General features: G+C 46.8%; 1 protein-coding gene across 1 annotated transcript; it reads left to right on the plus strand.

Moving 5' to 3' along the window:
* The first annotated feature begins 3247 nt into the window (after positions 1-3247).
* LOC119272197 (EID1-like F-box protein 3) lies at positions 3248-4562 on the plus strand. The gene has a single exon (XM_037553740.1). The coding sequence runs from the start codon at positions 3321-3323 to the stop codon at positions 4233-4235; it is 915 nt and encodes a 304-aa protein (XP_037409637.1). The 5' UTR covers positions 3248-3320; the 3' UTR covers positions 4236-4562.
* Positions 4563-16112: the final 11550 nt, after the last annotated feature.

Here is a 16112-nt window from a genome sequence, read left to right on the forward strand (position 1 = left end):
CCCACACACACACCAACTGCTGCAAGCCATGCGAACCAACCTGTGGTTGAGATGGTTAGATGGACAGTGGTATTCCCAACCCACTAGGGTTCATATCCTGGTGCTCGCATTATTCCTGGATTTATTTCAGAATTTCCGGCGATGCGCTTTCAGTGGGAGGAGACGTTCCCGTCGACGATGAGGTGCCTATGATGACTTTGTACATTTCAAGATGATATGCCGGCTCAGTCTCTCGGAGGTGCTCATAAGGATAGGGTGTGCGTGTGTGCGTTCATAGGGATGAGTGTATGTGCGTGTATATGAGCGTTTGTGTCTGTACTGATACTAAAAAAACTGCTGCAAGCCATCAAGTGCTCGCATACAATTTTAGTATTTTTGGTTGGTCAGTACTCAAGGTGGCAGGATGTTTGTTGATTTCATCTATTTTTTCTCTGACTGAATTGAGAAACAATATAATCAACATGGCAATCTATGCAAATTTTTAACCACCGACAAAATAGAATTATAGACATGGTTCGCACCTTCGTTCACATGTTGCAGTAGGGGTAGCAAGTGGCAAGTTAAATTCAGTTCGTCCAATTTTGTCGCATTCCACGTGACATTGTTGATGAGCCATTCGGCCATGGCTGGCTGCTACCCCAGGGTCCATTTAATTTTCACAAAAGACAAGAATAATCCTACATGAAAATCACATAGCTCATTAAAGGCAAAATACTCATTTTTTACTCACGTACCCATGGCAATTTGTTACATTTTAACTTGGCAACTTTCTCTATTTAGCATTGCGATTCTTATCCTCATTCACTTGGCAAAAAAATACGACAAGGGAACGGATTCCCGACCAAATGTAAAGCTATTCCAATTCGCTAAAGATGTGAAGAAAGTCCTACACCTCCTTAGGTTAGGCATGAAATTTTTTGTCCGAAACCGAAAGGTAAGATCCTCCTAGCATGATGTGTGGTGTGGCGACCAACCTTTATGTGAGGCGTACCATTCCTTATTTAACGCCAAGGTCGCCGACATGTGGATAAATGAGAGATGGGAACCACGCTTTCGGAGGTCGCTCGGGGCAACCGAAGGAGTAGAATGGGACGGCATGCGGGTCAAGCTAAAAGGACGTCCAATTATTCATGAACAGGATGAGGTCTCTTCGAAGCTAGAAGCTTCGGGCGGCTTCCCTACGGGATCACTCTATAAGGAAAATGTTCAAATTATCTACTCCATGCAATCTGGTCGGGATTTGGCAGGCGTGAATGCCTGCCAAAATAAAGATATTTCTTTGGCAAGTGTCTCGTAACCGTATTACTAGCAGCGACGTGCAAAAGAAGCACAGTCTAGGAGATGGCAAGTGCATTTGGTGTGGCGAGGTTGAGGACCGTGATCATTTGTTTTTCCGGTGTATCATCGCCCGTTTTACTTGGAGTGCTCTCCACGAGGCTGCAGGATGCTCTTGGAACCCAAGTGGGTTCTTGGACCTCCATCGCTTGATCCAAGGAACAACGAGGCGAGACCGAAGGATGGCATGGGTTGGGTTTGGGGCACTAGCATGGGATCTCCAGATCACTAGGAATAAACCATTGACAGAGGGAAAATTGTTTCTACATCCGGCTGACCTGCTATACAAATTGATATCTTTCTTGCAGCTATAGAAGTTATTGGCGAAACCAAAGGACAGAAGAAGGACAGAGCTGCTCGCCCTAAAGGTATTGGCAAAATGCACCGAGCTTCGTCGATCGCGATAGGGGACACCACCGGCTGGGCGCTGTCCCTTGATCCCGCCGTTCGGGAGACCACCACCCTTGTTTGGCTTGCCACCGGTGGTGCGTCGCCGTTTATTGGCCTCTTTTTGACGGAATATCGTCGGAGGGTGGAGGGCTGCCGCATTGCATTAAGAAGCAGAGAATTGATACAATTAATAAGGAAAATTGGACCCAAAAACCATACGTGACACGAGCTTATCAACTTCTTGACTTGTATCCACACTTTTCTTTCAGCGATCAGTCGAACATTATGTAGTCGGCTACCTTCGTACTTTGCCCTTTGTGGCTTTTGTTTGACTTTGTAAGGGCCTCAATTTAAGGCCAAGTAAGAGCCTTTTCAGATAATACTGTACGATCTAGATCGTTTTCAGACACTGTCAACAACAAACGCGCAGTTTACGGCGCTCGGTGCAACGCGCGCGCTTAGCTAAAAGTGCAAAGGAACTGACCACGTAGAGCACATTTCTAGCTTCGGTCAAGGCCCAAGCGTCCCTCCACGAGGTAGCCACGTACGTGATTCCCGTACAGGAATCCCCTGAGGCCCCGACACGTGTGCCCCACCCAACAGCGGCGCGACACGTACCCAGTCAGAGATATCCCACACCACGCGCGGGGTGAACTTTTCCCGGCACACCTGGCGCTGCAACGGATGTCGACGTGTCCGTCACCGGCGCAGGGCACCTGACGGCTGACCCGCCGGAAAAGCGCCCGCGGTCACCGCTGAAAAAGAACGATAAAAATGGCAGCCGCGCACGAGGCGCTCGAAAAGAGAGACCGGCTGCGCCTGGACGCCCGACGCGCGTCCCCGGCCACGGCCACGCGCCGGCCGGCGAGGCGTCTCTTCGGCGATGGACGCGCTGCAGGTCGACACGTGGGCACCTCCCGGCGCTCCCGGAGAGCCGGCGTAGGTGGATTAGGAAATGCGGCGACGGATTAAGTAGTGCGCTCGCTTGTCTCGCGGCAGCGTCCGTGAAGGATCCAAGCTTTTGATACGGACAGGCCATACAATATTGACGGACACGTATGGAAATGGCAACGGGCTGGTCGTGAGGGCGAGATGATTGTCAGGTAGTGCCGAACAGTACCCGAGTTTGGGCAGGGGGTCGGTGGTCCTGATCGATGCACAAGCTTACTCTAGTGCACGAGGACGCGTTGATCCAGCGTACTCCGTGAATTGGCGTGCTTATTTTACTGTGGTGCTATCCAGTTGCGTATCTTTTGGAGGAGATGGAAATTGACAAGATGGCTCTTGCAGTCCAGTGATCGAGACGAGCAACAAATTACTCTAGTCGGTCTCGGCGCCGGAGCGTGAGTGGTCCAACTGTCCAACGGGCAACGGCGACACGACACGGCCGGTTCGATCCTGCCCCGACACCACCCCTTCCGGGGAGCACGCACGTCTATATAGAGGGAGCCCGCCGCCGTCTGTCATCTCCGTCCTCGCATATGCACATTAGCTACTCATCATTCACTCACCAGTAGCGCTACTACCTTTTCGTTTGGGATTGGCTACGTGCCTGTTCCAAGTTAGGAGCACGAGCGGAGCGACGCGTGCGATCGATGAGCGAGGGCGCGCGGAACACGCGGCAGTTCCGCGGCGCGTGGAGCGGCGGCGGCGGGACGGGTGGCATTGGCAGCGCGAGCTACCGGGATGGCGACGGCGGCATTGGGTCCCCGCGCTACAGCGGCGTCAACACGGGGATCCTGGACGAGCAGGTGCTGTCGCTCGTGTTCCGCTCCATCAACTGGGACCCGCAGGCGCTCTGCACCGCGGCGAGCGTCAGCAGGCGGCTCCGCGCCGTCGCGGAGCGCGTGCTCTGGCGGGAGCTCTGCATCTCGCGCGCGCCGCGGATGGTGGCGTCGCTCACGGCGGCCGCGGGGGTCGGAGTCGGAGCCGGAGCGGCCCCGCCGCCCTCGGGGCGCATTGGCGGCGGGTGGCCGGCGCTGGCGAAGCTGCTCTCCTTCTGCTGCGGCGCCGCGGGGACGGCCGTGCCGGTGCCGGTGCCGGGGCACCTCACGCGGGTGTCGCGCTTCTCCAAGACCTCCGGGCGGAGCTTCCTGTCGCGGCGCTGCAGGACCGACATGCTGTACGTGTCCGACCCGTGCGAGCACGCGGTGCCCGGCGCGGACGACGACCTCGGCGCCTACCGCGGGGTGTTCCGGTGGTTCATGCGCTCGCGGACGCGGGCTTGCCTGCTGGGCCGCCAGGCCGAGCTCGACCCGCGCGTGCGCTGCCCCTACTGCGGCGCGCGCGTCTGGAACATGGTCGCCGCCAACCTCGTGCCGCGCGGCGCGTCGCGCCGGATGGGATCCGACGAGGGCCGGCTCGAGTACTACGTCTGCGTCAGCGGCCACGTCCACGGCAACTGCTGGCTCGCGCATCTCACCTCGAGTGAAGGCGAACACGACGACGACCCCGACTCCCACGACGCGTCGGAAGGTAGCAGCGGCGACGACGGCCATGTCGCCCAGTAAGCGTAGTTGGTGGGCTACCGTGTGTTCAGTTTTCCATGGATTGTCAGCAGAGGGCTGCACCATCAGCAGTGCGGCACGTAGCTAGCTAGATCACCCGATGTCTAGCTAGATCACTCGATGTAGATCAGAGGAGTACTTATTTCTAGAGAGTACCGTCTTTGCGTGCTCTGATCTCGTTTGTAGTTCATTAATATTCTGTTGCTGCTTTGCCGGCTTTGTTTTAATCTCCTATGTTTCCCTACAGGCCGATGTGATTTGACTCCAATTAGTACTCAAGTGGCCCTCTTCACTGTCAGCGAGATGTATGTACCTTTGTTAACCTAGACTAGATTACCATAGTATGCTATCTTTGGAATGCTCCACGCGTGCTCTCTCTTACTCGCACTTGATAATACACTGTACATTTTTAATGTAATGTACTACTTTAAAAAATTAGGTTATGTGCAGTAGCCCAGTTTTTTTTTTTGGAAAGTAACATGGTTTATTCAGAAACCACAGTTTAAATAATTTAATGTGTTCAGCATCAACAAATACTGCAATTTCATAAACCATGGCACTTCCTCTGTCCTAGTATAATGTAGCCTATATAGATTTTGTAAAAATTCAAACTTTACAAACTCTGATCAAATTTCTGTAGAAATTATTTATATCTACAGTACCAAATATATATGCAATATGAAAATATGTCTCATGATGTATCACATGATATGTATTTGGTATCTTATGTTGATGTTTTTTTTCTACAAACTTGGTCGTAGTTTGTAAAATTTGACTTTTGAAAAAAAATATACGCACACGCACTACATTATGAAATGGAAGATATGTCGCAAATTATTTTCCAGGAAGTATTTGAAAAGAGTTCTCAACCTCTTTTGCGACAAACTGGCGTATTCATTGTCCACATATTAGAGCACTGTGATTTTGGATTGCGATGATTTTTTTATATAAGAAAATAATGTGCTGCCAGACTAGGCCTAGTAGAAGTTGTGTCAAATGTGTGTTGCTGGTTCCCCCGCAAATGGGGGCAAGTCAACAAACCGTGGTAGGAACAGGGAAACCGTGGTAGGAACAGGGAAAATTTCAGGTGCTCCCATTCCTGGGGTGTTCCCATGCTCCAACTTCAAAACATCAATTTAAATGTTTTAAAATTTTCAGAAAAAATATGAATGCTCACAAGGAATGTGACTAAAACATCTAAAAATTTCAGGTCCAAACTCAAAATGTACATTGAGAAACAAAAAAGAAAAACTCTGATGTGAATAGTGTCAAATGTTGCTTTTGACTTTTTATGGCACTATTCATGCTAGATTTCACATTTTCGTTTCTCAATTTTCAGTTAGATTTTAGATCTGAAATTTTCAGGACTTGTAGTTACATTTCTTATAAACATTCATAAAAAATTTCAGAATTTTTTGAAACATTCAAAATTTATTTTTTTGAAGTTGGAGTATAGGGAGCACCCAAGGATGGGAGCATATGATATTTCCTCGGTAGGAACAAATCACTGATACAATACAATATTAAAAAAAATAGCTGGTTGCTTTCATTCTGAACTTGCCTTTGGGCACAAGTGCGTAAACAATGCATGTCAGCGGAATCGGCAGTCTTCAAATTATGCTTTTTGAAGGCCAGCGACATCAACCCTAGTTGCCCCCGCCAAGAGAGTCAACCTTTCGACGCCGTTTTTCGGTGGCTTCCCATGCCCCCCTCCCCGTTAGCTACCTCTTGGTCGTCGGTGGTGAAGGGGGTTGCTAGATCCCGTGTGTGTGGATTGTTTTAGCTTTAGGTTTTAGAGCCCTAGTAGCTCAGGTTTTTGGATCGTCTGACGCCTTAGCTTCGGTAAAGGTAACAACTATGCTGAATAAAGAAGGTCTGGATTCTTCTCCGACGAGGTAATCTTTCTATGACCGGTGATGGATTTGGGAACGAGTTTGTTCAAGCGGGGATATCGTAACGGCGACTGAAGGAAATATTCCCTGGAGGCAATAATAAAGTTGTTATTTATATTTCCTTATGTCATGATAAATGTTTATTATTCATGCTAGAATTATATTAACCGGAAACTTAGTACAAATGTGAATACATAGACAAACAGAATGTCCCTAGTATGCCTCTACTTGACTAGCTCGTTAATCAAAGATGGTTAAATTTCCTAACCATAGACATGAGTTGTCATTTGATGAAAGGGATCACATCATTAGAGAATGATGTGATGGACAAGACCCATTCGGTAGCTTAGCATAATGATCGTTTATTTTTATTGCTATTGCTTCCTTCATGACTTATACATGTTCCTATAACTATGAGTTATGCAACTCCCTAATACTAGAGGAACACCTTGTGTGCTATCAAACGTCACAACGTAACTGTGTGATTATAAAGATGCTCTACAGGTGTCTCCGATGGTGTTTGTTGAGTTGGCATAGATCGAGATTAGGATTTGTCACTCCGTGTATCGGAGATGTATCTTTGGGCCCTCTCGGTAGTGCACATCACTATGAGCCTTGCAAGCAATGTGACTAATGAGTTAGTTACGGGATGATGCATTACGGAACGAGTAAAGAGACTTGCCGGTAACGAGATTGAACTAGGTATGATGATGCCGATGATCAAATCTCGGGCAAGTAACATACCGATGACAAAAGGAATAATGTATGTTATTATGTGGTTTGATTGATAAAGATCTTCGTAGAATATATAGGAACCAATATGAGTCACTGTTCAAGATATCTTCCGATATTCCGATAAATCGGCCGATTTATCGCTTACCAATGTCTGACTGATAAGATATATCGGCTGATAAATCAACCGATATGACGATAAATCGGCCGATATGCCGATAAACTGGCTGATTTACCCCTTATCATGGGTCGACCGATAAGCGATATCCCCAACATTGATATGAGCATCCAGGTTCCGCTATTGGTTATTGACCGGATATGTCTACATAGTTCTCGAATCCGTAGGGTCTGCACGCTTAATGTTCGATGATGATTTGTATTATGAGTTATGTGATTTGATGACCGAAGTTTTTTCGGAGTCCCGGGTGAGATCATGGACATGACGAGGAGTCTCGGAATGGTCGAGAGGTAAAGATCAATATATTGGAAGGTTATATTCGGACACCGGAATGGTTCCGAAGTGTTTCGGGTATTTTTCGAAGTACCAGGAGGTTACTGGACCCCCCCTGAGGAAGTAATGGGCCTTAATGGGCTTTAGGGGAAAGGAGAGAAGGGCCTCAAGGGGTGGCCGCACCCCCCTGTTGGAAATATGCCCTGGAGGCAATAAAAAATGGTTACTATTATATTTCCTTATTCATGATAATTGTCTATTGTTCATGCTATAATTGTATTAACCAGAAACCGTAATACATGTGTGAATACATAGACCACAACATGTCCCTAGTAAGCCTCTAGTTGACTAGCTCGTTGCAATAGATGGTTATGGTTTCCTGACCATGGACATTGGATGTCGTTGATAACGGGATCACATCATTAGGAGAATGATGTGATGGACAAGACCCAATCCTAAGCATAGCACAAGAGCATGTAGTTTGTTTGCTAGAGCTTTTCTAATGTCAAGTATCATTTCCTTAGACCATGAGATTGTGCAAATCACGGATACCGTAGGAATGCTTTGGGTGTATCAAACGTCATAACATAACTGGGTGGCTATAAAGGTGCACTACAGGTATCTCCGAAAGTGTCTGTTGGGTTGGCATGAATCGAGACTGGGATTTGTCCCTCCGTATGACGGAGAGGTATCTCTGGGCCCACTCGGTAATGCATCATCATAATGAGCTCAATGTGACTAAGGAGTTAGCCACGGGATCATGCGTTACAGAACGAGTAAAGAGACTTGTCGGTCATGAGATTGAACGAGGTATGGGGATAGCGACGATCGATTCTCGGGCAAGTAACATACCGATGGACAAAGGGAATTGTATACGGGATTGATTGAATCCCCGACATCGTGGTTCATCCAATGAGATCATCATGGAACATGTGGGAACCAACATGGGTATCCAGATCCCGCTATTGATTATTGGCCGGAGAGATGTCTCGGTCATGTCTGTATGGTTCCCGAACCCGTAGGGTCTACACACTTAAGGTTCGGTGACGCTAGAGTTGTAATGGGAATAGTATGTGGTTACCAAAGGTTGTTCGGAGTCCCGGATGAGATCGCAGACATTACGAGGAACGCCGGAATGGTCCGTAGGTGAAGATTGATATATTAGACGAAGGGTATTGGAGTCCGAAATTGTTCTGGGAGTACCGGGTGACGACCAGCGTGACCGGAAGGAGTTTCGGAGGCCCCGGCAAGCGTTGGGGGGCCTTATGGGCCAAGGGGAGGGGGCACACCAGCCCACTAAGGGGCTGTGCGCCCCTCCCACCCCATCTCACGTAACCTGGAGAGGTGGGGTGCCTCCCCTAGGGCAGCCGCCCCTTCCGGCTTGGGGGGCAAGTTTCCTAGGGGTGGGGGTGCCCAAACCCATCTAGGGTTTCCCCTGTGGCCACCGCCCCTCCCCTAGGGAAACCCTAGGGCGCCTCCTCCTCCCCCTTCCCCCTATATATAGTGATGGAGAATAAGGGCAGCCGTACCCCTTCCCCAGGTGCAACCCCTCCCTCCTCCAACACCTCCCCCTCCTTCGTAGTGCTTGTCAAAGCCCTGCTGGAGAACCGCAAGCTCCACCACCACGCCATCGTGTTGCCGGAGCTTTCCCTCAACTTCTCCTCTCCCCTTGCTGGATCAAGGAGGAGACGTCCCCGGGCTGTACGTGTGTTGAACGCAAAGGCACCGTCTGTTCGGCGCTTGGATCGGATCTTCCGTGATTTGAATCGCCGCGAGTACGACTCCATCAACCGCGTTCTTGTAACGCTTCTGCTTAGCGATCTTCAAGCGTATGAAGATGCACTCCTTCTCTCTCGTTGCTAGTGATACGTCTCCAATGTATCTATAATTTTTGATTGTTCCATGCTATTATATTATCTGTTTTGGATGTTTAATGGGGTTTAATTTACCTTTTTATATTATTTTTGGGACTAACCTACTAACCAAAGGCCCAGTGCAAATTGCTGTTTTTTTGCCTATTTCAGTGTTTCGCAGAAAAGGAATATCAAACCGAATCCAAACGGAACGAAACCTTCGGGAGAGTTATTTTTGGAACAAACATGATCCAGGAGACTTGGAGTGGACATCAAGAAAGAAGCGAGGAGGCCACAAGGCAGGAGGGCGCGCCCAGGGGGTAGGCGCGCCCCCCACCCTCGTGGGCCCCTCGCAGCTCCACCAACGTACTTCTTCCTCCTATATATACCCATATACCCTGAAAACATCCAGGAGCACCACGAAACCCTATTTCCATCGCCGCAACCTTCTGTACCCGTGAGATCCCATTTTGGAGCCTTTTCCGGCGCTCTGCTGATAACCCACAAGTATAGGGGATCGCAACCGTTTTCGAGGGTAGAGTATTCAACCCAAATTTATTGATTCGAAACAAGGGGAGCCAAAGAATATTCTCAAGTATTAGAAGCTGAGTTTTCAATTCAACCACACCTGGAAACTTAATATCTGCAGCAAGGTATTTAGTATCAAAGTAATATGATAGTAGTGGTAACGATAGCAGAATTAACAGTAGCAAAAGTAATATTTTTGGTGTTTTATAGCGATGATAACAATAGCAACGGAAAAGTAAATAAGTGAAGAACAATATATGGAAAGCTCGTAGGCATTGGATCGGTGATGGAGAATTATGCTGGATGCAGTTCATCATGTAACAGTCATAACATAGGGTGACACAGAACTAGCTCCAGTTCATTAATGTAATGTAGGCATGTATTCCGAATATAGTCATACGTGCTTATGGAAAAGAACTTGCATGACATGTTTTGTCCTACCCTCCCGTGGCAGCGGGGTCCTATTGGAAACTAAGGGATATTAAGGCCTCCTTTTAATAGAGTACCGGACCAAAGCATTAACACATAGTGAATACATGGACTCCTCAAACTATGGTCATCACCGGTAAGTATCCCGATTATTGTCACTTCGGGGTTAACGGATCATAACACATAATAGGTGACTATAGACTTGCAAGATAGGATCAAGAACTCTCATATATTGATGAAAACATAATAGGTTCAGATCTGAAATCATGGCACTCGGGCCCTAGTGACAAGCATTAAGCATAGCAAAGTCATAGCAACATCAATCTCAGAACATAGTGGATACTAGGGATCAAACCCTAACAAAACTAACTCGATTACATGATAAATCTCATCCAACCCATCACCGTCCAGCAAGCCTACGATGGAATTACTCACGCACGGCGGTGAGGATCATGAAATTGGTGATGGAGGAAGGTTGATGATGACGATGGCGACGGATTCCCCTCTCTGGAGCCCCGGACGGACTCCAGATTAGCCCTCCTGAGAGAGTTTAGGGCTTGGCGGCGGCTCCGTATCGTAAAACGCGATGAATCCTTCTCTCTGATTTTTTCTCCTCGAAAGTGAATATATGGAGTCAAGGTTGAGGTCGGTGGAGCGTTAGGGGGCCCACGAGGTAGGGGGCACGCCCAGGGGGGTAGGGCGCGCCCCCACCCTCGTGGACAGGTGGAGGCCCCCTGACGTGGATCTTCCTTCCAGTATTTATTATATATTCCAAAATAATTCTTCATTGATTTTTAGGTCATTCCGAGAACTTTTATTTCTACAAAAAAAAAATAACACCTTGGAAATTCTGCTGAAAACAGCGTCAGTCCCGGTTAGTTCCATTCAAATCATGCAAGTTAGAGTCCAAAACAAGGGCAAAAGTGTTTGGAAAAGTAGATACGACGGAGACGTATCAACTCCCCCAAGCTTAAACCTTTGCTTGTCCTCAAGCAATTCAGTTGATAAACTGAAAGTGATAAAGAAAACCTTTTACAAACTCTGTTTGCTCTTGTTGTTGTAAATATGTAAAGCCATCATTCAAGTTTTCAGCAACGATTATGAAATAACCATAGTCACAATAACATTTAGGTCTCATGTTTACTCATATAAATGGCATAATCAACTAGCGAGCAATGATAATAAATCTCGGATGACAACACTTTCTCAAAACAATCATGATATGATATAACAAGATGGTATCTCGCTAGCCCTTCCTGAGACCACAAAACATAAATGCAGAGCACCTTTAAAGATCAAGGACTGACTAGACATTGTAATTCATGGTAAAAGAGATCCAGTCAAGTCATACTCAATGTAAACTAATAGTAAAAGAGATCCAGTCAATTCATGGTAAATGACAGCGGTGCTCTCCAACTGGTGCTTTTTAATAACATGATGATGACTCAACATAAAAGTAAATGGATAGGCCATTCACAGAGGGAAGCAGGGATTTGTAGAGGTGCCAGAGCTCGATTTTGAAATAGATATGAATAATATTTTGAGCGGTATACTTTCATTGTCAACATAACAACCAAGAGATGACGATATCTTCCATGCTACACACATTATAGGCGGTTCCCAAATAGAATGGAAAAGTTTATACTCCCCCTCCAACTAATAGCAGTCTTGGGGGAGTTTTTTTGCAATTATTTTGATTTGATTTGCATAAAGCATGGGACTGGGCATCCCGGTGACCAGCCATTTTCTCATGAGTGAGGAGCGGAGTCCACTCCTCTTGAGAATAACCCGCCTAACATGGAAGATACAGACAACCCTAGTTGATACATGAGCTATTCGAGCATACAAAACAGATTGGCACATACAAATTTACTTGGAACGGCAGGTAGATACCGTATATAGGTAGGTATGGTGGACTCATATGGAATAACTTTGGGGTTTATGGAATTGGATACACAAGCAGTATTCCCGCTTAGTACAGGTGAAGGCTAGCAAAAGACTCGGAAGCGACCAGCTAGAGAGCGACAACAGTCATGAGAATGCATTAAAATTAATCAACATCGAATGCAAGCATGAGTAAGATATAATGCACCATGAACATAAATATCATAGAGGCTATGTTGATTTTGTTTTAACTACATGCGTGAACAAGTGCCAAGTGAAGCCACTCGGATCATTCAATAGAGGATACGACCCTATCATACCACATCACAACCATTTTAATAACATGTTGGCATGTAAGGTAAACCATTATAAGCTCCTAGCTAATTAAGAATGGCATAAGCAACTACAATCTCTAATTGTCATTGCAAATATGTTTCTTTCATAATAGGCTGAATCAGGAACGATGAACTTATCATATTTACAAAAATAAGAGAGGTCGAGTTCATACTGTTGGGGAACGTAGCAATAATTCAAAATTTTCCTACGTGTCACCAAGATCAATCTATGGAGTCATCTAGCTACGAGGGAGGAGTGGATCTACATACCCTTGTAGATCGCGCGCAGAAGCGTTCAAGAGAACGGGGTTGACGGAGTCGTACTCGTCGTGATCCAAATCACCGATGATCCTAGCGCCGAACGGACGGCACCTCCACGTTCAACACACGTATGGAGCAGCGACGTCTCCTCCTTCTTGATCCAGCAAGGGGGGAGGAGAGGTTGATGGAGATCCAGCAGCACGACGGCGTGGTGGTGGAAGTAGCGGGATTCCAACAGGGCTTCGCCAAGCGCTGCGGGAGGAGGGAGATGTGTCATGGGAGGGAGAGGGAGGCGCCAGGGCTTAGGTGTTGATGCCCTCCCTTCCCCCCACTATATATAGGGCCAAGGGAGAGGGGGGGCGCAGCCTTGGCCCTTCCTCCAAGGAAGGGTGCGGCCAAGGGAGGAGTCCATCCCCCCAAGGCACCTAGGAGGTGCCTTCCCCTTTTAGGACTCTTCCTTCCCTTATCTCTTGGCGCATGGGCCTCTTGGGGCTGGTGCCCTTGGCCCATACAGGCCAAGGCGCACCCCGTACAGCCCATGTGCCCCCCCGGGGCAGGTGACCCCACCCGGTGGACCCCCGGGACCCTTCTGGTGGTCCCGGTACAATACCGGTGACCCCGAAACTTGTCCCTATAGCCGAAATAGCACTTCCTATATATAATTATTTACCTCCGGACCATTCCGGAACTTCTCGTGACGTCCGGGATCTCATCCGGGACTCCGAACAACTTTTGGGTTACCGCATACTAATATCTCTATAACCCTAGCGCCACCAAACCTTAAGTGTGTAGACCCCACGGGTTCGGGAGACATGCAGACATGACCGAGATGACTCTTCGGTCAATAACAATCAGCGGGATCTGGATACCCATGTTGGCTCCCACATGTTCCACGATGATCTCATCGGATGAACCACGATGTCGAGGATTCGATCAATCCCGTATACAATTCCCTTTGTCTAGCGATACGATACTTGCCCGAGATTCGATCGTCGGTATCCCGATACCTTGTTCAATCTCATTACCGGCAAGTCTCTTTACTCGTTCCATAACACATCATCCCGTGATCAACTCCTTGATCACATTGTGCACAGTATGATGATGTCCTACCGAGTGGGCCCAGAGATACCTCTCCGTCACACGGAGTGACAAATCCCAGTCTCGATTCGTGCCAACCCAACAGACACTTTCGGAGATACCCGTAGTGCACCTTTATAGTCACCCGGTTATGTTGTGACGTTTGGCACACCCAAAGTATTCCTACGGTATCCGAGAGTTGGACAATCTCATGGTCTAAGGAAATGATACTTGACATTTAGAAAAGCTTTAGCGAACGAACTACACGATCTTTGTGCTAGGCTTAGGATTGGGTCTTGTCCATCACATCATTCTTCTAATGATGTGATCCCGTTATCAATGACATCCAATGTCCATGGTCAGGAAACCGTAAACATCTATTGATCAACGAGCTAGTCAACTAGAGGCTTACTAGGGACATGGTGTTGTCTATGTATCCACACATGTATCTGAGTTTCCTATCAATACAATTCTAGCATGAACAATAAACGATTATCATGAACAAGGAAATATAATAATAACCAATTTATTATTGCCTCTAGGGCATATTTCCAATAGTCTCCCACTTGCACTAGAGTCAATAATCCAGTTCACATCGATATGTGATTAACACTCAAGGTCACATCCCCATGTGACTAACACCCAAAGAGTCTACTAGAGTCAATAATCTAGTTCACATTACCATGTGATTAACACTCGATGAGTTTTGGGTTTGATCATATTATGCTTGTGAGAGATGTTATAGTCAATGGGTCTGAATCTTTCAGATCTGTGTGTGCTTTACAAATCTCTATGTCATCTCCTAGATGCAGCTACCACGTTCTATTTGGAGCTACTCCAAATAACTGTTCTACTATACGAATCCAGTTTACTACTCAGAATAATCTGGATTAGTGTCAAAGTTTGCATCGGCGTAACCCTTTACGACGAACTCTTTTATCACCTCCATAATCGAGAAAATTCCTTAGTCCACTAGTTACTAAGGATAACTTTGACCGTTGTCCTGTGATCCATTCTTGGATCACTCTTGTACCCCTTGACTGACTCATGGCAAGGCACACTTCAGGTGCGGTACACAACATAGCATACTGTAGAGCCTGCGTCTAAAGCATAGGGGACGACCTTCGTCCTTTCTCTCTATTCTGCCGCGGTCAGGTTTCGAGTCTTACTCAATGTTCACACCTTATAACACAGCCAAGAACTCCTTCTTTGCCGATCCATTTTGAACTCCTTCAAAATCTTGTCACGGTATGTATTCATTTGAAAGCACTATTAAGCGTTTTGATCTATCCTTATAGATCTTAATGCTCAATACTCAAGTAGCCTAATCCAGGTTTTCCATTGAAAACACTTTCCAAATAACCCTATATGCTTTCCAGAAATTCTATGTCATTTCTGATCCACAGTATGTCAACAACATATACTCATCAGAAATTCTATAGTGCTCCCACTCACTTCTTTGGAAATACAAGTTTCTCATAAACTTTGTATACACCCAAAATCTTTGATCATCTCATCAAAGCATACATTCCAACTCCGAGATTCTTACTCCAGTCCTTAGAAGGATTGCTGGAGCTTTGCATACTTATTAGCATCTTTCAGGATTGACAAAACCTTCCAGTTGTATCACATACAACCTTTCCTCAAGAAAATCGTCGAGGAAACAATGGTTTTTGACATCCTATCTGCAAGATTTCATAAATAATGCAGTAATCGCTAATATAATTCCAACAGACTCTTAGCATCGCTACGAGTGAGAAAGTCTCATCGTAGCCAACTCCTTGAACTTGTCGGGAAACATCTTAACGACAAGTCGAGCTTTCTTAATGGTGATACTTACCATCATTGTCCGTCTTCCTTCTAAAATCCATCTGTACTTAATAGCCTTACGACCATCGAGCCGTTCTGCCAAATTCTACACTTTGTTTTCATACATGGATCCTCTCTGGGATTTTATGGCCTCGAGCCATTTATCAGAATCCGGGCCCACCATCGCTTCTCCATGGCTCGTAGATTCATTGTTGTCTAGCAACATGACTTCCAAGACAGGATTACGTACCACTCTGAAGTAGTACGCATCCTTGTCATCCCACGAGGTTTGGTAGTGACTTGATCTGAAGTTTCATGATCACTATCATAAGCTTCCACTTCAATTGGTGTAGGTGCCACAGGAACAACTCCCTGTGCCCTGCCACACACTAGTTGAAGAGACGGTTCAATAACCTCATCAAGTCTCCACCATCCTCCCACTCAATTCTTTTGAGAGAAAGTTTTCCTCGAGAAAGTACCCGATTCTAGAAACAATCCCTTATTGCTTTCGGTTCTGAGACAGGAGGTATACCCAACTGTTTTGGGTGTCCTATGAAGATGCATTTATCCGCTTTGGGTTCGAGCTTATCAGCCTGAAACTTTTTCGCATAAGCGTCGCAGCCCCAAAC

Source organism: Triticum dicoccoides, chromosome 3A (assembly GCF_002162155.2).
Source record: "Triticum dicoccoides isolate Atlit2015 ecotype Zavitan chromosome 3A, WEW_v2.0, whole genome shotgun sequence".
Taxonomy (NCBI): domain Eukaryota; kingdom Viridiplantae; phylum Streptophyta; class Magnoliopsida; order Poales; family Poaceae; genus Triticum; species Triticum dicoccoides.